The sequence below is a fragment of the Lampris incognitus genome, chromosome 4 (genome assembly GCF_029633865.1).
Source record: "Lampris incognitus isolate fLamInc1 chromosome 4, fLamInc1.hap2, whole genome shotgun sequence".
In the NCBI taxonomy this organism is placed as follows: domain Eukaryota; kingdom Metazoa; phylum Chordata; class Actinopteri; order Lampriformes; family Lampridae; genus Lampris; species Lampris incognitus.
Genome location: NC_079214.1, coordinates 7,197,571 through 7,221,126, shown reverse-complemented (window position 1 = coordinate 7,221,126; position 23,556 = coordinate 7,197,571). Strand labels below are relative to the sequence as shown.

The window sequence follows — 23,556 nt, the reverse complement described above, 5'->3', positions numbered from 1 at the left end:
ACACAGACACACCGTCCTAACTGACACGCCGTCCTAACTGACACGCCGTCCTAACTGACACACTGACACACCGTCCTAACTGACACACCGTCCTAACTGACACGCCGTCCTAACTGACACACTGACACACCGTCCTAACTGACACACTGACACGCCGTCCTAACTGACACACTGACACACCGTCCTAACTGACACACTGACACGCGGTCCTAACTGACACACAGACACACCGTCCTAACTGACACACAGACACGCGGTCCTAACTGACACACTGACACGCCGTCCTAACTGACACACTGACACACCGTCCTAACCGACACACTGACACGCGGTCCTAACTGACACACAGACACACCGTCCTAACTGACACACAGACACGCGGTCCTAACTGACACACTGACACGCCGTCCTAACTGACACACAGACACGCGGTCCTAACTGACACACAGACACGCGGTCCTAACTGACACGCTGACACGCCGTCCTAACTGACACACAGACACGCGGTCCTAACTGACACACTGACACACCGTCCTAACTGACACACAGACACACCGTCCTAACTGACACACTGACACGCCGTCCTAACTGACACACTGACACGCCGTCCTAACTGACACACAGACACGCCGTCCTAACTGACACACTGACACGCCGTCCTAACTGACACACCGTCCTAACTGACACACCGTCCTAACTGACACACAGACACGCCGTCCTAACTGACACACAGACACGCCGTCCTAACTGACACGCTGTCCTAACTGACACACAGACACGCCGTCCTAACTGACACACTGACACACCGTCCTAACTGACACACAGACACGCCGTCCTAACTGACACACTGACACGCGGTCCTAACTGACACACAGACACACCGTCCTAACTGACACACAGACACACCGTCCTAACTGACACACAGACACACCGTCCTAACTGACACACAGACACGCCGTCCTAACTGACACACTGACACGCGGTCCTAACTGACACACTGACACGCGGTCCTAACTGACACACTGACACGCCGTCCTAACTGACACACTGACACACCGTCCTAACTGACACACAGACACACCGTCCTAACTGACACACAGACACACCGTCCTAACTGACACACTGACACACCGTCCTAACTGACACACAGACACACCGTCCTAACTGACACACAGACACGCCGTCCTAACTGACACACTGACACGCTGTCCTAACTGACACACAGACACGCCGTCCTAACTGACACACTGACACGCCGTCCTAACTGACACGCTGTCCTAACTGACACACTGACACACCGTCCTAACTGACACGCTGTCCTAACTGACACACAGACACGCCGTCCTAACTGACACACAGACACGCCGTCCTAACTGACACACAGACACGCCGTCCTAACTGACACACAGACACGCCGTCCTAACTGACACACTGACACGCCGTCCTAACTGACACGCTGTCCTAACTGACACACAGACACGCTGTCCTAACTGACACACTGACACGCCGTCCTAACTGACACACTGACACACCGTCCTAACTGACACACCGTCCTAACTGACACACAGACACGCCGTCCTAACTGACACACAGACACACCGTCCTAACTGACACACAGACACGCCGTCCTAACTGACACACTGACACACCGTCCTAACTGACACACAGACACGCCGTCCTAACTGACACACTGACACGCCGTCCTAACTGACACACTGACACGCTGTCCTAACTGACACACAGACACGCTGTCCTAACTGACACACTGACACGCCGTCCTAACTGACACGCGGTCCTAACTGACACACAGACACACCGTCCTAACTGACACACTGACACGCCGTCCTAACTGACACACAGACACGCCGTCCTAACTGACACACTGACACGCCGTCCTAACTGACACGCGGTCCTAACTGACACACTGACACACCGTCCTAACTGACACACAGACACGCCGTCCTAACTGACACACTGACACGCCATCCTAACTGACACGCCGCCCTAACTGACACGCGGTCCTAACTGACACACCGTCCTAACTGACACGCGGTCCTAACTGACACACCGTCCTAACTGACACACTGACACGCCGTCCTAACTGACACACTGACACACCGTCCTAACTGACACGCCGCCGTAACTGACACACTGACACGCGGTCCTAACTGACACACTGACACACCGTCCTAACTGACACACTGACACACCGTCCTAACTGACACGCCGCCCTAACTGACACACTGACACACCGTCCTAACTGACACACTGACACACCGTCCTAACTGACACGCCGTCCTAACTGACACACTGACACACCGTCCTAACTGACACACAGACACGCCGTCCTAACTGACACACAGACACGCCGTCCTAACTGACACACTGACACACCGTCCTAACTGACACACAGACACGCCGTCCTAACTGACACACAGACACGCCGTCCTAACTGACACACTGACACGCCGTCCTAACTGACACACAGACACACCGTCCTAACTGACACACTAACACGCCGTCCTAACTGACACACAGACACGCCGTCCTAACTGACACACTGACACGCTGTCCTAACTGACACACTGACACGCCGTCCTAACTGACACACAGACACGCTGTCCTAACTGACACACAGACACGCCGTCCTAACTGACACACTGACACACAGACACGCGGTCCTAACTGACACACAGACACACCGTCCTAACTGACACACTGACACGCCGCCCTAACTGACACACTGACACGCCGTCCTAACTGACACACTGACACGCCGCCCTAACTGACACACTGACACACCGTCCTAACTGACACACAGACACACCGTCCTAACTGACACACTGACACGCCGCCCTAACTGACACACTGACACGCCGTCCTAACTGACACACTGACACGCCGTCCTAACTGACACACTGACACGCCGTCCTAACTGACACACTGACACGCCGTCCTAACTGACACACTGACACGCCGTCCTAACTGACACACTGACACGCCGTCCTAACTGACACACAGACACGCCGTCCTAACTGACACACTGACACGCGGTCCTAACTGACACACAGACACGCGGTCCTAACTGACACACTGACACGCCGCCCTAACTGACACACTGACACGCCGTCCTAACTGACACACAGACACGCCGTCCTAACTGACACACTGACACGCCGTCCTAACTGACACACAGACACGCCGCCCTAACTGACACGCCGCCCTAACTGACACACTGACACGCCGTCCTAACTGACACACAGACACGCCGTCCTAACTGACACACTGACACGCCGTCCTAACTGACACACTGACACGCCGTCCTAACTGACACACAGACACACCGTCCTAACTGACACACAGACACACCGTCCTAACTGACACACTGACACACCGTCCTAACTGACACACTGACACGCCGTCCTAACTGACACACTGACACGCCGTCCTAACTGACACACTGACACACCGTCCTAACTGACACACAGACACGCGGTCCTAACTGACACACAGACACGCCGTCCTAACTGACACACAGACACGCGGTCCTAACTGACACACTGACACGCCGTCCTAACTGACACACTGACACGCCGTCCTAACTGACACACTGACACGCCGTCCTAACTGACACACTGACACGCCGTCCTAACTGACACACAGACACGCGGTCCTAACTGACACACAGACACGCCGTCCTAACTGACACACAGACACGCGGTCCTAACTGACACACTGACACGCCGTCCTAACTGACACACAGACACGCGGTCCTAACTGACACACAGACACGCCGTCCTAACTGACACACAGACACGCCGTCCTAACTGACACACAGACACGCGGTCCTAACTGACACACTGACACGCCGTCCTAACTGACACACTGACACGCCGTCCTAACTGACACACAGACACGCGGTCCTAACTGACACACAGACACGCCGTCCTAACTGACACACAGACACACCGTCCTAACTGACACACTGACACACCGTCCTAACTGACACACAGACACACCGTCCTAACTGACACACTGACACACCGTCCTAACTGACACACTGACACACCGTCCTAACTGACACACTGACACACCGTCCTAACTGACACACAGACACGCCGTCCTAACTGACACACTGACACACCGTCCTAACTGACACACTGACACACCGCCCTAACTGACACACTGACACGCGGTCCTAACTGACACACAGACACGCCGCCCTAACTGACACACAGACACGCCGCCCTAACTGACACACAGACACGCCGTCCTAACTGACACACTGACACACAGACACGCGGTCCTAACTGACACACAGACACACCGTCCTAACTGACACACTGACACGCCGTCCTAACTGACACACAGACACGCGGTCCTAACTGACACACAGACACACCGTCCTAACTGACACACAGACACGCCGTCCTAACTGACACACAGACACGCCGTCCTAACTGACACACTGACACGCCGTCCTAACTGACACACAGACACGCCGCCCTAACTGACACGCCGCCCTAACTGACACACTGACACGCCGTCCTAACTGACACACTGACACGCCGTCCTAACTGACACACTGACACGCCGTCCTAACTGACACACTGACACGCCGTCCTAACTGACACACTGACACGCCGTCCTAACTGACACACTGACACGCCGTCCTAACTGACACACTGACACGCGGTCCTAACTGACACACAGACACGCGGTCCTAACTGACACACTGACACGCCGCCCTAACTGACACACTGACACGCCGTCCTAACTGACACACAGACACGCCGTCCTAACTGACACACTGACACGCCGTCCTAACTGACACACAGACACGCCGCCCTAACTGACACGCCGCCCTAACTGACACACTGACACGCCGTCCTAACTGACACACAGACACACCGTCCTAACTGACACACAGACACGCCGTCCTAACTGACACACTGACACGCCGTCCTAACTGACACACAGACACACCGTCCTAACTGACACACAGACACACCGTCCTAACTGACACACTGACACACCGTCCTAACTGACACACTGACACGCCGTCCTAACTGACACACAGACACACCGTCCTAACTGACACACAGACACGCCGTCCTAACTGACACACTGACACGCCGTCCTAACTGACACACTGACACGCCGTCCTAACTGACACACTGACACGCCGTCCTAACTGACACACTGACACACCGTCCTAACTGACACACTGACACGCCGTCCTAACTGACACACAGACACGCGGTCCTAACTGACACACAGACACGCCGTCCTAACTGACACACAGACACGCGGTCCTAACTGACACACTGACACGCCGTCCTAACTGACACACTGACACGCCGTCCTAACTGACACACTGACACGCCGTCCTAACTGACACACTGACACGCCGTCCTAACTGACACACAGACACGCGGTCCTAACTGACACACAGACACGCCGTCCTAACTGACACACAGACACGCGGTCCTAACTGACACACTGACACGCCGTCCTAACTGACACACAGACACGCGGTCCTAACTGACACACAGACACGCCGTCCTAACTGACACACAGACACGCCGTCCTAACTGACACACAGACACGCGGTCCTAACTGACACACTGACACGCCGTCCTAACTGACACACTGACACGCCGTCCTAACTGACACACAGACACGCGGTCCTAACTGACACACAGACACGCCGTCCTAACTGACACACAGACACACCGTCCTAACTGACACACTGACACACCGTCCTAACTGACACACAGACACACCGTCCTAACTGACACACTGACACACCGTCCTAACTGACACACTGACACACCGTCCTAACTGACACACAGACACGCCGTCCTAACTGACACACTGACACACCGTCCTAACTGACACACTGACACACCGCCCTAACTGACACACTGACACGCGGTCCTAACTGACACACAGACACGCCGCCCTAACTGACACACAGACACGCCGCCCTAACTGACACACAGACACGCCGCCCTAACTGACACACTGACACGCGGTCCTAACTGACACACTGACACGCCGTCCTAACTGACACACAGACACGCCGCCCTAACTGACACACAGACACACCGTCCTAACTGACACACAGACACGCCGCCCTAACTGACACACAGACACGCCGCCCTAACTGACACACAGACACGCCGCCCTAACTGACACACTGACACGCGGTCCTAACTGACACACTGACACGCCGCCCTAACTGACACACAGACACACCGTCCTAACTGACACACTGACACGCGGTCCTAACTGACACACTGACACACCGTCCTAACTGACACACAGACACGCGGTCCTAACTGACACACAGACACGCCGCCCTAACTGACACACAGACACGCCGCCCTAACTGACACACAGACACGCGGTCCTAACTGACACACAGACACGCGGTCCTAACTGACACACCGTCCTAACTGACACACTGACACGCCGTCCTAACTGACACACAGACACGCGGTCCTAACTGACACACAGACACGCCGCCCTAACTGACACACAGACACGCCGTCCTAACTGACACACTGACACGCCGTCCTAACTGACACACCGCCGTAACTGACACGCCGCCCTTGCACCAAGAAGAAACCTCACGAGTAAATAAAAAAGCAGAGAAGGCGGGATCGTCTATATTCAAAAATGAAGTTTACTTCAGGATGATATTTGAGGTTTTGACACAACGATGCATCTCCGTGGCGCCAGGCGGCGCCACTGCGGGACAAGGAGAAAGAAGCAGTCCGACACGTGCTTCCGGGTGGCGGGGGGGGGGGACCCACTGCGACTGTACACACAGGCCCATTATTCACACCGACAAACAAAACAAGTGAATAACAGTAACCCTGGGCAACCCTCCGCCCTCCTTCTCCTACGGCCCCCTGTGACTCCTCCTGGTTCCTACGTGTCCAACATGAAAAAGCGGAAGTCCGCCCAGGTTCTCGTCCTGTCCATCCCGGTCATCTGCGAAAGTTTTGTGATGACCCCGGTGGAGTTGCAGACAGGCAGCACACATCGGGACCAGGACAGGCTAAACCCGCTAACTGGTTCTCAGTGATCATCTGGTTCTGAATCCATTCCCGCAGGGGAACCCCAGTACTGCTGCCGCGCTGCTCTGCCGCGCCCGCGTCATCCTGCTTCCCCATCTGGCACAAAGATGCTGCGGACACAAACGTCTGAATGCGCCCCATCAGCCGGCAGAACAGAGAGACCAGCAGCAGCATCAGTGTTTACGGTCCTCCAGGACTGGACTGAGAGCCACTGCTCTATGGGACAGTTATCATCAACTACATTCCTAACCAACCAATCCATTACATGACGCCAAAGGGGGGAGCAGCCATGTAAACCATTTAAAAATAAATTGTCATCGCTCGTCGATCTAATAGAAAATAGTCGTAGCTCTGCTGGACGCCGTTCCACCGGTCCGAGTCCCAGTTGGTCTGTCAGCTCCGCGTCACACTTTCTTCCGTGCGGTAAAAGCCGCCGCGGGTCCGGCGAGCAGGCGGTCCCGCTCGCGCACCTCCTCCTGCAGCTTGGCCTCCGTCACCCGCAGCTGGCGGATGGTCGCCTTCATCTCCTTCATCTTCACCTCCATCAAGGCGATGATGTCCCGCTGCTCGTTGAGCTTCCTCAGCAGCTCGGCGGACGTGGTGCCGGTGGTCAGAGAGTACGAGTGGTCCAGCGGGCTGCTGATGACGCTGAGGTACTGCACCGTCTGGGGCTCGGACGTCGGGTGCCCCGGCTGGTCGGCGGACCCGGTCGCGGCGCCGTAGTAGGTCCGATCCGCCGGGTTGGCGGGTACGATGTACTCCCCGTTCTGGTCGATCTGGACCACGGTGAGGTTGGCTGCGGCGGACGCGCCTCCCTCCACGGCCTCCCCCGCGGCGGAGACCACGTTGGCGAAGACGATGCCAGTGGGCACCGCGGCGGCGGCGGTTGCGGCACCGGCGGGAGGCGGCGGAACCGCCGAGACCTTCCTCCCCCGGCCCCGGCCCCTCCGGTTCTTTCGCTCGTTGACTCCCCGCAGGGGGAAGAGGGTCGGAACTCTAACGTTGTACGTTTTCCGCCCTCCGGTGAAATGCACGCTGCAGACTCGGTGTCCGGTGGTGGGCTGGAAGGTGCTGAAGCAGCCGGACACCCCGGCCCGGGAGATGTTCTTTAGCCAGATCTCCCTCTGCGCGGGGTCCTTCGGAAAGGTGTAGAACCGCAGCTCTCGGTCCCGGTGCGAGTTGTTGTAGCAGCCGGGGACACAGCAGGTGAACCCGGGCATGTTTACTTCCACCGACGGCGCACCGACTCCCTTATTTCCGCCAACTTTGGGCTATTTTATTAATGTTTCGTTCTCCTCCGCGTTGTTATCAAGCTCCGCGGCCTGCGAGCGGAACTACACGTCCCACAATGCTAACAACTTCCTGTTATCTTTCGCACGGCTAAGCTGGGCCGCTGAGAGTAAAAACGCTACGCGGGAGGATGCCTCCGCCTTTACTCCGCGCGAAACACGCACCGACGGGGGGGTTCTGTTGCCGAGTTAACGGTTGGTTCCGTTTTATTTTGGCTGCTGGGCGCCAATTTTTTTTTTGTGGCGGTTTTCTCGGCCGCTATTGAGTCGGGCGGCCGTCTCAATCAGAACTACACCTCCCACAATCTTGCTCGGCGCCTTCGAGTTAGAACCGCACTTCCGGTAGCGCTTCTTTTTGCACTACACTAGCGCCCGCCCCCTCTTCCGGCCGCGCTCTGGCGCTTTCGGGTCTGTACGGAATCGCAGACAACGCTGGAAACCAGCATGTGTTCGGCTACTTGAGCAGTCTAGTATTTAGGCCGTTGAAAGGACGAGCCGAGAAACGGGTGTTTGGAGGCGCGACTAGTAACGGGCACTTGTGTAACGTTTACCGACGCTGCGGGGGGGAAAAGGCTTCCGCTTTAGCAGCTTCACCTTCACAATAAAACTGCGACTCTGAGCGAGACAACACTGAAGAAGCTGCGGGCGAGAAGAAACCTCAGGGCGTGTTATGGTATATTGTCCGAAATACGAGTCGGGAAAGAAGGCGTCTGACTCAAAATGTCAGGAAAATGAAAAAAAAATACCGGTTGATTTAGTGGATATTCCGCAGAAGAGTTCTGCTGATTTTTTTTTTTAATAAAATCTTGTTTCAGTTTCGTAGAGTAACTCATTTCATGGAGATTTGAGGGTTTTTTTTGTTGTTGAGGGAATCGCGTAAATAATAGACGTTGTGATACGCACTCCCTACCAGCTGGTGGCGGTGATGCGCCAATTCGTTGTTCGCCGACCGCCAATGAACACCAAGTAGAGGAAGAAGAAAAGTTGGTGAAAGGAGAAGCACGGCAAATACAGAAGCGCCGAGGAGCGTGCGTCACGCGTGTCCAACAAATCAGCGGATTCCTTTCATTTAAACTGGAGCGCGCTCGGCCAATGGGAGGAGGAGACTAAAAGGAGACCGTGCGGTACACACTGATACAAACCACGCGTTGCGAGCGTGGCGCCGTGACGCTTTGTGGGACGTGGAGGACGCGGTTCCGCCGTGTGGTGGCCAGGCCAGCTTGGTAATAAAACATGAGATTAAGCCCCTGAGTCGCTCCTGTCGTCGTTCTTTTATTATTATCTTTTAATCTGGAAACGTTAACAAACACCAAAATACAGCAGGCATGTACTTGGGCTTTTTCCATTTTTCTTTTAAACAAACACCCCCAACCACCCACCTAAACGGGGAATGCACCCGCCTAGAGAGGCAGAAGAAGAAAATAAGATAAGGACACAAACATACTAATAATAACACATACATTCACATGTGAAAGAGGTCACGTTTAGCCATGTTCAACCTCACTGTGTACATACATATTGTAACGTGCGTGGACAAGAAGACACGCTGGCCACTGGCAGGCGGGTCTGACCCTTTAGTCGAGCGGTTAGCGATGCCTCCTGCGGTGCGGGCGACACGGGTTCGCGTCCCGGCCGCGGCAGTTCCAGTGGTTGCGTTGTCCCCCCCCGAATTCGCTACAATGTATTCACCGTTGCAGTCACCCATGCCTGCATGATCAGGCCAAGGCAGAAACAATTTAAATACAATATTGTGGAGTTAGAAAACAACGAGACGTGAGAGTAGACGTAGTCGAGGTAGTTTACTAGCTCCAACTTTGCATGTCATACGTTCGACAACGACACTGAACTGTGTACCGGAAGCGGAAGTGCACTATCTGACCCCTCACCTCTTCCCTTAAAGGCACACTGTCCTCTTAGGTGAATGTCTCTAGTTATATAGATGTGGGTCACCACAATATCCACAACATGTAAACCCCTAGCACATAGAACCCCTAGTGACTGGTGGTCTTGTCTTTCCTAGGGAGTTTAATTCAGCGTTTGCAAACGGGCTCACCCCACAGGGTGGGAGGAAAGGGGAGAGCCCCGAACAGGAGGACTACAAAGTTTTTATGGAGATACAAGGATGAGCCTTGTCTAAACTGCCCTAACCGATTCCAGCCAGCAGCGACCCTGACATCTGCAGAGGGGTGAGTTGACATCTGCAGAGGGGTGAGTTGACATCTGCAGAGGGGTGAGTTGTACACAAAACACGAGTAGTAGACAAGATATGTGAGCAGTACATGATGACTATGTGGGAACACGTTCTGTACGTTTCTACTACATTTCCCCCCTGTGAGCATATCATGCTCACAAAATATATACAGCATAAAATGAAGCAGGCAAAAAAAATATTTCAGTCACACTCAGACCCCAGGCCCGAACCTCAGACCAGAAGGTCCTTCTGGCTGGGAGAGAGTGAGCGCAGAAGACCACGTCACAAACACGCTCTCGACCACTGGTCAGGCCACGCAGTCTTCGTGCAAGGCCACTGAGGTACGTGATCTCAGATGGTCGGTGTTGCTGAGGGGGTTAGGATAGGGTACAAGTGCTCTCGATGTAAGCAAAGAGAAGCAAAAAGAACAACACAACAACATGATTTGAGTAAGAATCCTAACCAAACCGTGGATAATGTGTCACAACAAGTAAGGTGGAGATGATCAAACTGCGGTTGTTTCTTCATAAACACTCATCCTCATTATGACAGGGCGCAATCCAGTCTGGAGCCGGGGAAAGGTCAGGAAAATCAGCACACTGACCATCAGCGTTGACAGGAAGTTGAACAAACTGAAAGACGGAGCGGGTGCGTAGAAGGGGAATCAGGCGACAGCCTATCAGGGCAAATAGTACCGACCCAATAAACAGTCCCATGCCCAATTTAACAAAATACGGCTCCCCACTTTTCAAACATGCTGTCAAACCAACCCCACATGCCGTGACCCTCATTCTCTTTTCACTTCCACCCGGGGTGACCATAATGTCGTCATCGCCTCGGCGAATGAACCGGTAGTTGCGTTGTTGGGGATGAACCAGTAGCACGCGTCGCCAAACATCACGCATACACCACCTTTTCCCGCCAGTACATGTCCAGTGCCATGCAAATTTGCCAGGCCGCTTGTGAGGCGGCGCGGACCTGCTCGCCCGGTGCGGCGAGGCGGCGGCGCTGCTGTAGTTGACAAAACGCTGAACAAAGTGACTGAAACATAAAATACACAAAACCGCTTGAGAAAAACGATTCCCATTTGAAAAGCAGCGAGCTTGCAGCACACCAGTGTCCAGCTGGCGGCCAGCCCGGATGCATCTTGAGAGGGGAGGGAGGTGTGCTGCACCATGCATGCTCCATAATCCAGGCAAGAGAACCACAAAGCTGAGTCAGTTCATCTGGACACAACGTTCGCTGGGGGAGAAACGTTTCATCACTCATCTCAGTGACCTCTTCAGTCTCAGCTGACTGCAGGTACCCCCACCCTTATACACAATACAGTGACTGCAGGTGTCCCCACCCTTATAAACAATACAGTGACTGCAGGTACCCCACCCTTATACACAATACAGTGGCATAACGACCCAAACCAACGACCGGTTTCATATGCAAATTGCCATGCCCATTAACTAGAGTTACAATGGCCATGTGTACTGTTCACAGAGGGTCCGGGAATGGTTGCAATCACAGCATTGTAAGATGGCGACAGATGTACTTTTAGCCCGCGTTCCTCCCTATCAATTATGTGCACATCCTCGTCCTTGAAAGAGTGGCCAGTGGCCTGTCGATGGGTGTAGACTGTGGAGTCCTGGCCTGACGAGTTAGCTCTCCTATGTGTTGCCGTCGCCATCTTACAATGCTGTGATTGCAAACATTCCCCAGTCGTCCGTGAACAGTACACATGGCCACTGTGACTCTAGTTAATGGTCCCAAGTCAGGTCAACATTTGCTGCTACCATTATGACAGTAGATGGTACTATCTACATCTGCTCGTACTGCCTTGTACATTTGCCTCTTTAGGCACGGTAAAACTAACGTGAAGGTTGCCTCGTATCACCGCGCTTATTCACAGTACACACAGAACAAGTGCTGCTGCAGAGTGAGCCTGGAGTGAGCCTGGAGTGAGTCTGGGGTGAGCCTGGAGTGAGCCTGGAGTGAGTCTGGAGTGAGCCTGGAGTGAGTCTGGAGTGAGCCTGGAATGAGCCCGGAGTGAGCCCGGAATGAGCCCGGAGTGAGCCCGGAGTGAGTCCGGAGTGAGTCCGGAGTGAGCCTGGAGTGAACCCGGAGTGAGTCTGGAGTGAGTCTGGAGTGAGCCTGGAGTGAGTCTGGAGTGAGCCTGGAGTGAGCCTGGAGTGAGCCTGGAGTGAGTCTGGAGTGAGCCTGGAGTGAGTCTGGAGTGAACCTGGAGTGAACCCGGAGTGAGCCTGGAGTGAGCCTGGAGTGAGCCTGGAGTGAGCCTGTAGTGAGCCCGGAGTGAGCCCGGAGTGAGCCTGTAGTGAGCCCGGAGTGAGCCTGGAGTGAGTCTGGAGTGAGCCTGGAGTGAACCTGGAGTGGGGTGATGTGGCTGATAGCAGCAGTAAAACACAGTGGAACAGTTTCATGGCAGCAACACGTGGATCCTGTTTGTATTTTGTGCAGGTCTTTTTAATGGATCCTGATGCAGTTTTGTCCTTTACACCTTTGGCACATGTCACATTTTATTTTATATATACACAGGCGTGTGATGGTCCGCGTAAAATCTGACTAATAGTTTAACTACGCCGCTCATGCTAGAAGTGGCATTAGCAACCAGCATGACCAAACTTTGCACTGCCCTGTGAGCATGCAATGCCTCATGAACTTGTTCTTGAATGTTTGAACTGGATTCAATCTCGAGTCCTCCATCAGTAGACTTTCTTTTTTTAAACAATGCAAATCAGTGTGACTCGCAACGTCCACTCATCATCACGGGTTTTTTACTGACCGGGCTTTACTGACCGGCTTGCATCAACTGTGAAATAACTGACAACATATTCCAGGAGCAACATCTGAGGTCTCTGTCCAGAGGAGTGTGGTCCTAGGGGGACAGCTGAGATACTGCCCAGAACTCCTCAAACTCCCAGGCCTCTGGTAGAGGACCCGGGCTTGAGGAAGACACACACCACCCGACAAAAGGGTGAGAGGGGGAGGCATATCTATATATGTATAGATATAGTGGTTTTATAGTGGTTTTCCCCCCGGAAACCATCAATGGTGTAGATAAAAGTGCTCAGCAAACGAGGAACTGGAATATTAAGATAGATGTAGGGAAAAACACTTGAATGCATTTCAGTACAAGCTTGTTGCATGCCATAAGCAATCATCAGCTGTCAATCAACTGACAGCTGATGATTGCTTATGGATGATTGCTTATGGCACGCGAATCAAAACAGTGGATTCATTTTAGATGGCTTTCACTGGAGAATAATAGCTGCAAAATGGTCTGGAGACAGTGGCACTGAGGAATAGACAGGAGGAGGTGGAGCTGGAGGTGGCAGAGGTGAAGATGATGAGATTTTCACTGGGAGTGATGAAGGACAGGATTAGGAGCGAGTATGTTAGAGGGACAGCTCAGGTTGGACGGTTTGGAGACAAAGCGAGAGAGGCAAGATGGAGATGGCTTGGACATGTGTGGAGGAGAGATGCTGGGTATACTGGGAGAAGGATGCTGAATATGGAGCTGCCAGGGAAGAGGAGAAGAGGAAGGCCAAAGAGGAGGTTTATGGATGTGGTGAGGGAGGACATGCAGGTGGCTGGTGTGACAGAGGAAGATGCAAAGGACAGGAAGAGATGGAAACGGATGATCCGCTGTGGCGCCCCCTAGCGGGAGCAGCCGGTAGTAGTAGTAGTAGTAGCCACAAAACAAAAGTTCGGTAATTTCTTCGTAGTTACTCTTACTTTTATGAATTTCTTATTTCATGTACGTGGTTATTACAAGAAATGTAGAATAGCGATTCAGATCTGGAAAGAATATTAAAAGGCAGTTGGCGCACTGTACACATAAGCAATAGCTGGCTTGACGTTCACAAATGGACAAAGCAAAGGATTTTGTCCTTTCCAACTTGGATTTCTAGACACAATGTAACATTTGGTAGGATTTTGCGAAACAAAAACGATGAACTCTGTTGCAATGTAATCCTCTGATTAGCCAAATTCTTTATTCATAAAAATAGATACTTTAAGTCGTCCCCCAAATTTGTTGTTTTTTTTTTTAAATGAATTTAGATCATACTTGAAATCTTTAAAACTAACGACCGATACAAAAGCTCTCAAGGTTTATGAGGCGTTAAGACATTTCCCCACTGAATCAGAAGACTGACATCCTTATTAATTCCCCCCTTGTAGGATGGACTATGTTTTATTATTTTCAATTAGTGTATGTCATGTATTTAATTTATTATCGTTTGTACCCTTATTTTCGTAATACATTACCGTATACTTGTCATGTGACATTCAACCTCTATGTACTTCCTTATATACTGTATAGCAATGTTTACATCCTGTTCCCTTTGGCACTTTGGATATCTCTATGTATTTTTGGATGGAATGTATATTTGCCATGTTTGTTTTATAATGAACTTTCTTCAAGAATCTGTACATGAATATGAACAATGTTCAATAAAAAAATATATAAAAAAACAGCAATAGCTGTTATGTGCAGTGCATTAATGCTCCAATAGAGGGCGCACACGCCCGATCAACCAACGTGACATAACGCAATTACGCCGAAACGTACTTCAGTTTAAAACACGTCACTTGGCGCTTCCACCTTTTGTACACTAAATCAGAAATGTTGGCAGCGCCGAACGGTTTGTAAAAAGGTTTTTGTCCCCAAGCGGATTTTGTCTTTGGTTCTCAATGCCCCCCCCCCCATACTTTAAAAAAAAAAAATTATTGAACAAAACATATAAACAAGAAAATATTACATCACAATAGGAAAAAAAGTAGTTACAAAAATATGAATTATTTCAAAATTAAAATTTACATATCCATAAAAAAAAGAAAAGACAAAATAAAAAAGCTTGAGATACAGGATTTAAGTTAAATTATATTCTTCACATAGTCTTCTGGTTTTGCTGGCTTTAGGATTCATACATTCTTTTAAAGATCCTAAATAGGATGAAAGAAGTGCTTTGGATACACTAATGTTTGGACGCTGGTGTGCAAATTTGGTACAATGAATATGAAATTTAGCAAATATTCTCCCCCCCCTCATACTGTCGGCTGGGATCGATATGCGGATTTGTCACATCCGGTGTAACCGGATGTGACAAATCAAAAGGTAAAGACGGTAAAGCGGAAACGCGGCCGTATCCGCCGTTCGAGCTTCTTCGTGTGGATTCGACTCGACTCGTGTGGAACCGGAAATGGATCGCGACTCGTTCGTCTTGTCCGCCGCCAGCAGGCGGAAGTGAGCGCGGTCGGGTTGTGCCGGGCGGAGCGGAGCGGAGCGGAGCGCCTCTGGGTCGTCGTGGATGTCGGCTTGGGAAGCGGGTAAAACATGGCGTTACTTCGCGGTTTTTGCTTTCCTTGAAACGGGTCACAGGCGTTGTGGTCGCCGGGGTCTTTTTAGTCCCGTGTCCGAACCGGTTAAACTAAATAGGTAGTACGGAGTTCGGCAGCACCGGACTGGAGAGCAGTCCCGCCCTGAGGGGTTTTATCAAACCCAGATCCGCCGCACGGTTTCCCTCGATACGGGAGCCCGGCGGCGGCGGGGGGGGGGTTCGGAGCGATCTTAACGGTAGATTGGATAACGCCGAGCCGGTGTCCGTGCTGCTAACCGGCCGCCGCTAACTACGGCTAGCCGGACCGGGCTCCTAGTCGGGAGGGAGTGTAAACCTGCTGTTGCTGGGATGCGTTTTGCAGGCTGGCGTGTAGCTTCGCTAGAGCTGACGTGAACATGAGCAGCCCTGGTATGTGGATGCGTTTTAGCATCTAAGTGGGGACCCCCGACACCCCCCCCACCCCGGGTCTGTCGGTGCTGTTCGGAAATGGCTGTTTTGCATGTTTTGCCTTTCAGCTCAGGGGGCTGCAGAGTCCGGATGTGAAACTCGAAGTGGGGCAGAGCCTCTTGAACAGTGTGTCGGTTCACAGGACGCACGCAGGGGGCATACTGAAGTAAACTGGCTGCTTATGTTGACTCATGACAACCATCAGAAACTGGTGTCGTGCATGCATTACTTACCACACGAGGAGTTTAAACCTCTACACAGCAGCGGTTCTCAATCAGGTCCTCAGGTACCACCAGTGTTATTGGAAGTAAACTGGCTGCTTATGTTGACTCATGCCAACCACCAGAAACTGCTGTAGTGCATTGCATTACTTACCATACGAGGAGTTTAAAGCTTTACAGAAGCGGTTCTCAATCAGGTCCTCAGGTACCACCAGCGTTATTGGAAGTAAACTGGCTGGTTATGTTGACTCTTGCCAACCACCAGAAACTGCTGTTGTGCATGCATTACTTGCCACACGAGGAGTTTAAAGCTTTACAGCAGCGGTTCTCAATCAGGTCCTCAGGTACCACCAGTGTTACTGGAAGTAAACTGACTGCTTATGTTGACTCATGACAACCATCAGAAACTGCTGTAGTGCATGCATTACTTACCATACGAGGAGTTTAAAGCTTTACAGCAGCGGTTCTCAACCAGGTCCTCAGGTATCACCAGTGTTGCTGGAAGTAAACTGGCTGCTTATGTTGACTCATGCCAACCACCAGAAACTGCTGTTGTGCATGCATTACTTACCATATGAGGAGTTTAAAGCTTTACAGCAGTGGTTCTCAATCAGGTCCTCAGGTACCACCAGTGTTATTGGAAGTAAACTGGCTGCTTATGTTGACTCTTGCCAACCACCAGAAACTGCTGTAGTGCATGCATTACTTACCATATGAGGAGTTTAAAGCTTTACACAGCAGCGGTTCTCAATCAGGTCCTCAGGTACCACCAGTGTTATTGGAAGTAAACTGGCTGCTTATGTTGACTCTTGCCAACCACCAGAAACTGCTGTTGTGCATGCATTACTTACCATATGAGGAGTTTAAAGCTTTACAGCAGCAGCGGTTCTCAATCAGGTCCTCAGGTACCACCAGTGTTATTGGAAGTAAACTGGCTGGTTACGTTGACTCATGCCAACCATCAGAAACTGCTGTTGTGCATTGCATTACTTACCATATGAGGAGTTTAAAGCTTTACACAGCAGTGGTTCTCAATCAGGTCCTCAGGTACCACCAGTGTTATTGGAAGTAAACTGGCTGCTTATGTTGACTCTTGCCAACCACCACAAACTGCTGTAGTGCATGCGTTACTTACCATATGAGGAGTTTAAAGCTTTACACAGCAGCGGTTCTCAATCAGGTCCTCAGGTGCCACCAGCGTTATTGGTTGTCTGTTCGACCAGGTAGCTCTTTATGAGCACTTGTTGTTACAGTTACTCCGGCCTCCAATAAGGGAGGTTTTACACCTGGAACAACAGGGGGATACAATGAAGTACCTGGCAGAATAGAAAACCACCAGTACCGGTAGTACCTGAGGACCTGATTGAGAATCACTGCTGTGTAAAGCTTTAAACTCCTCATCTGGCAAGTAATGCATGTACAACCGCAGTTTCTGATGGTTGGCAAGAGTCAACGTAACCAGCCAGTTTACTTCCAGTAACACTGGTGGTACCTGAGGACCTGACTGAGAACCCCAGCCTCACAGAAAATGTTGCTGCACTCTTTCTTTCAGCGCTGTGACAGCACATTAATTCCCAGGCAAACCGCACACCACCACCGGTGCTTATTATTCACACATCCAAGTGTTGTGTTATCTTTCATAAATGTTAAAACAAATCTTGTCTTGCAGGGGACAATGGTTTTTTTCATCCGCGCTGCGTCACGGAGTAAAACACAAAATTCCTTTCCGTTCCAAAACATGCCAAGACAATGATGGAAATTCCCAAATTATAATGGATACTGGCTCCAGCTGACGAATTATTCAGCCGGTGCGTGGAGAGGAGAGCTGGGCAAGAGCTTGTAAACATCAGCACCTTGATTTACATTTTTATTTATCATTTTCTGTCAGCTGAAAGTAATTCATTATGTGCAGAAGAATGAGGGGGGTGTGTCATGTGATTACCGCCTGGAGATTTACATCTGCTGAACTCCTGCTGCTGACTGACTCACCGGTCAGGGGAATTGTTTTACAAAAATGAAGTTGGGTGAGGTGGGTTAGGCTATACGTTACCTATACATCTTTTCTTGGATCTTATTTGCACATCCTATGAAGATGTAAACAACATAAAACCCACATATTTTTAACCTTGTTGTCGTGGTTATTTTGAGCTCATTCCTACATTCCAGGATGTATCTTGGAAGTTTTCACACTACTTGTTATATTTAGCCAGTATTATCCCATGTTGAGGTATTCTGCTGTCTGGTGTACACGCGTTCATGTAGTACACTTGTTTAAGTTATGCTCAAAATCGCTCTCGCTATCTCTCACGCACACTGACACACACTGACACACACTGACACACACGTCACGTCACCTGCGGAGGAAGTAGAAATGGTACTGAGCTGTGTGGGCGTGGAACCTTTGTGGAATGGCATGTCAGCTATGTGGCGGGACTAAGTAGCCTGTCAGAGGAGGCTGATTAGAGGAACTGGTTCTGAGCCATGCTAGGTTTTAGGACACATTCTTGCTTTGGTCAGAATTTTAACTGAGATTGATTTTTTTTTTTTTACAGGTAAAATCTCCTTGGTTTCCGAGCAAACTATGGCGGCCCTGAGGAGACCCAGATGAAAGCGTGTCTGCTGGGTTGTCGGGGAGGCCAGCTATGGTTTACATGTGACCTTTTCAGCAAACGGGCGTAGCCATGTTGCCGGGAGTCGGAGTGTTTGGGACAGGAAGCACCGCCCGAGTGCTGGTTCCGCTGCTACAGGCCGAGGGTTTCGAGGTCCACGCTCTCTGGGGGCCGAGTGAGGAGGAAGCCTGCTGTCTGGCCAAGGAACTGGGAATTCCCTTTCACACCAGTCGATCGGATGACGTCCTGCTGCACCAGGACGTCGACCTCGTCTGCATCTACATTCCACCTCCGATGACACGACAGATTGCTGTCAAGGCGCTGGGTAAAAGACTCGACACACACATGCAGTCACAGTCGGATAAAGGCTGGAGTATTTCTCCATTGCCCTGTGTAAATACTGTATCTACTCTAACTGTGGGCTTTTTAAGCACACTTTATGTAGCAAGATTAAGAAGGATTTTTTTCTCTATAACGCCATAATGCTATCGGTGTCAGGATTGCTCTAGTCTTTCAGCTCTTTTCCAGACTAGATTCCAGGAAAATAACAACCGGAAAGGGCGGGAGGAGGGGGACGAGAACACAATCGTAGAAGACAATAACATGATGCTAGACCGGTGATACTCAAATTATATCCCATGTAAAGCCATTGTGTGTGCGGGTTCTCATTCCAACCCAACACCACCATTTTATTAATGCGCCTCTCTCCATTCTTCCTTTGTGATAAAAGTCAAAGTCGTTCCCTGGCATACGGTGAACACGATGGATTTGGAATGGACCACGAGACTTCTCGTTTGGTACAGCCCTATGAGAGTTCAGTGACTTGTCAGCAGAGGAAATTCAATTCCTTTTTCCAACCCTTAGTTAGCTGTTAAGAGGTTGAGACGTGTTCTTTAATTGTGTTATTGCTCTCAACCATGTTTGAAGTTTATATTCCTTCTCTTAACAGCATGTAGACCATCCACAGCGTGACATCCCTCGCTTCTGCCCGCCGCACCACGGTATCAGAGGGCCTTAAGCCTGCGAGGTTAAATCATCACACGGAATTCCCGAGAGCCTATCTCGGCTTCCTGTTTTAGTTTGAATTTCCTGAGTGTGTCCCCACCAAACCGTTTGTCCTCTCCAGCCAGCAGCTTGCACGTGGCACCGAGGCCCGTATCCGTACTGAACAACACGCCCCGTCTGCATTACAAAATATACAGTGTTAATGATTTCTTTCTTTCTAAGAAGTCCCGGGAACTGGATTCAGATGCCCTCCATTAGCGAATTGCCAACTCCAAAATGTGCAGGGGAATACTCTTAGACAAAGTGCACACGTCACCTTCAAGTCCTGTGTGAATATATGTAAAGTGTGTGTGTATTTATGTAAAATATGTGACACACACACACGAGAACGCTCAACAGAGACCTTGTTACAGGAATATATTGCCCAACAGCCGTATCGACAGTCTAAAGATCGGCGTCTGGTACAGGAAGAAATATTGAACAGTTTTTGACTTGTTATACAATTTATTATAAAATAGTCACCTAAAGGAAATTCAATTTAAAAATGTTCAGGAGTGTTATTGTTTTAATTTAATAGTTTCACAACTAGAGCATACTCACTCAGTGAAGACTCACCCACCACCTTTCTCCTCTCTGTCCAGGCATAGGAAAGAACGTTGTCTGTGAAAAAGCTGCAACTGCTGTGGATTCGTTTAAGATGGTGTCTGCCGCCCGGTACTACCCCCAGCTGCTGAGCGTGGTGGGGAACACCCTGCGTTTCCTGCCGGCCTTCGTCATGATGCGTCGGCTGCTGGTGGAGGGTTACGTGGGCGACGTGCAGGTGTGTGACGTCAGGGTCTACGGCCCAAGCCTGCTGGACAGGTCCTACGGCTGGACCTGTGAGGAGCTGATGGGTGGAGGGGGACTTCACACAGTGGGCTCGGCCATCATCGACCTTTTGAGCCACCTGATCGGGGCCCGGGCCCATCGGGTGCATGGTTTACTGCGGACCTTCGTGCAGCAAAACGGGTCCATCCAGGGGATCCGGCGTGTCACCAGCGATGATTTCTGCTTCTTCCAAATGCTGATGGGCGGAACAAGGTGCGGCTCTGACACCGTTTCAGGTGGTGTGTGCTGCACTGTGACTCTGAACTTCAACATGCCGGGCTCATTCGTGCATGAGGTGATGGTGGTTGGGTCTGCGGGGAGGCTGGTCGCCAGGGGGACTGAACTGTACGGGCAACACAACGGGCGAAGCGGCGAAGAGCTGCTGCAGGGGGATGGCGAGTGGGTCGGACCAGAGCCCTGTGAGATGCCGTTGCCGCACCTACGCGGGCTCAGCACCATGGTGACCGCACTAAGACAGTCTTTTCAGGCCCACGAGGAGCGCAGGTCTTGGGCGCGCGGGCCGGTTGCCATTGCACCGACATTTGAGGATGGCTTATACGTGCAGACGGTGGTGGAGGCGGTGAAGCGGTCCAGTCGCAGCGGAGAATGGGAGTGCGTGGAGATCATGACTCAGGAACCAGATCCCAACCACAACCTGTGTGAGGCTTTGCAGCGAAACAAGAGCTGAACAGATAAACCCTGCACTCTGCTCAGACACACGTACTAAAACTACTACTTATATCTGACAGCTGATGGACAAGAGACAGATGTGACTGTTTTCATTAATTCACTTAGGTGGGTAATTGGCAGAACCTTATGTGTTCAGATGGTCTAAGTAAGTTCTGGACGTCTCAGAAAGATTCACCTTTCTGTGATTTCCTTACCTGGATTATTGAGCGTGCGTAAGGACATTTTAAGCTCTGGAAGGTGTCCTTGGTAGCCTTATACAACAGCTCCATTCTTCTGATTCTCAGTAGAAGATAATCACAGCATTCGGTCCCAATAATATAGCATTTAAAATTTCCGCCAGTGCTTAACCAGATCTAACTATGACACGATTCTCTGTCAACCTGCCGTCTTCTCATGGGTGTCAATCTCCAACCTGCAGGCCATTTTATTCTCAATTACTTTGCTGGTTGACATGAACGGAACTGGTACCTGTACGGTTAAGGGAACAGTCACCGTCTTCCTCCTTCTCTGTGACTTACAGTCCCTGTTAAAAATGCTAGCCTGGGGGCGTCTGGGTAGTGTAGCAGTCTTTTCTGTTGCCTACCGACATGGGGATCGCCGGATCGAATCCCTGTGTTACGTCCGGTTTGGTCGGGCGTCCCTACAGACACAATTGGCCATGTCTGCAGGTAGGAAGCCGGATGTGGGTATGTGTCCTGGTCGCTACACTAGCGCCTCCTCTGGTCGGTTGGGGTGCCTGTTGGGGGAGGGGGTATAGCGTAATCCTCCCACGTGCTACGTCCCCCTGGTGAAACTCCTCACTGTCGGGTGAAAAGCCGCGGCTGGTGACTCCACATGTATCGGAGGGGGCATGTGGTAGTTTGCAGCCCTCCCTGGATCGGCAGAGGGGGTGGAGCAGTGACTGGGACGGCTCGGGGGTGGGGGTAATTGGCCGGATAAAATTGGGGAGAAAAAAATCCAAAAAAGAAAAAAATGCTAGCCTGCAGGATGACCAGGAGCCCCAAAACGCCAAAGCCTTGAATGGACGCTTACCAAAGCACCTCTCAGTTAAAATACCTGCTAGGTAATGATTTTTTTTTTAACCTAAATGCATAAATTGCACATTGCAGATTGATCGTCTTGCAGTTAGTCAGAAAGAACCGAGTTAGCCGTGAGATTAACAAAAAAAAGCTAGCGATCCCCAAAAGGTGCACCGGCAGAAGTTGACTTAAATTCCCTCAGCGACTGTTCCTCAGTGTGGAATGGAGTGATGACCATAAATAATAATAATTAATAATAATAACAAATTAAGGTATGAAAATGATTTAATTTGCAAGGAAATTGTCTCCAGTAGACAGCAGTGGATGACTTCAAATGAAGCCACATAATTATCAGTCGTCGGCGTCGGACCCTTTTGGCTCCGCGTCCGGAAAAATATTTGCCGCTCAAATCGGCTTCTCCCCTCGGTTTTCGACTTCTCCCCTCGGTTTTCGACTTCTCCCCTCGGTTTTCGGCTTCTCCCCTCGGTTTTCGACTTCTCCCCTCGGTTTTCGGCTTCTCCCCTCGGTTTTCGACTTCTCCCCTCGGTTTTCGACTTCGCCCTCGGTTTTCGACTTCTCCCCTCGGTTTTCGACTTCTCCCCTCGGTTTTCGGCTTCTCCCCTCGGTTTTCGACTTCTCCCTTCGGTTTTCGGCTTCTCCCTTCGGTTTTCGACTTCTCCCGCGGTTTTCGGCTTCTCCCCTCGGTTTTCGGCTTCTCCCTTCGGTTTTCGGCTTCTCCCCTCGGTTTTCGGCTTCTCCCTTCGGTTTTCGGCTTCTCC

The 23,556-nt window shown here is 51.2% G+C and overlaps 2 protein-coding genes across 2 annotated transcripts; one reads left to right on the top strand and one right to left on the bottom strand.

Moving 5' to 3' along the window:
* Positions 1–6,685: 6,685 nt before the first annotated feature.
* Positions 6,686–8,656, bottom strand: thap11 (THAP domain containing 11). The gene has a single exon (XM_056279110.1). It carries the CDS (start codon positions 8,306–8,308, stop codon positions 7,493–7,495), a length of 816 nt encoding a protein of 271 aa, XP_056135085.1. The 5' UTR covers positions 8,309–8,656; the 3' UTR covers positions 6,686–7,492.
* A 7,178-nt stretch (positions 8,657–15,834) lies between these two features.
* Positions 15,835–23,452, top strand: gfod2 (glucose-fructose oxidoreductase domain containing 2). Its single transcript, XM_056278590.1, has 3 exons — positions 15,835–15,908; positions 19,140–19,521; positions 20,843–23,452. The coding sequence occupies exons 2-3, from the start codon at positions 19,269–19,271 to the stop codon at positions 21,754–21,756; spliced, it is 1,167 nt and encodes a 388-aa protein (XP_056134565.1). The 5' UTR covers positions 15,835–15,908; positions 19,140–19,268; the 3' UTR covers positions 21,757–23,452.
* Positions 23,453–23,556: the final 104 nt, after the last annotated feature.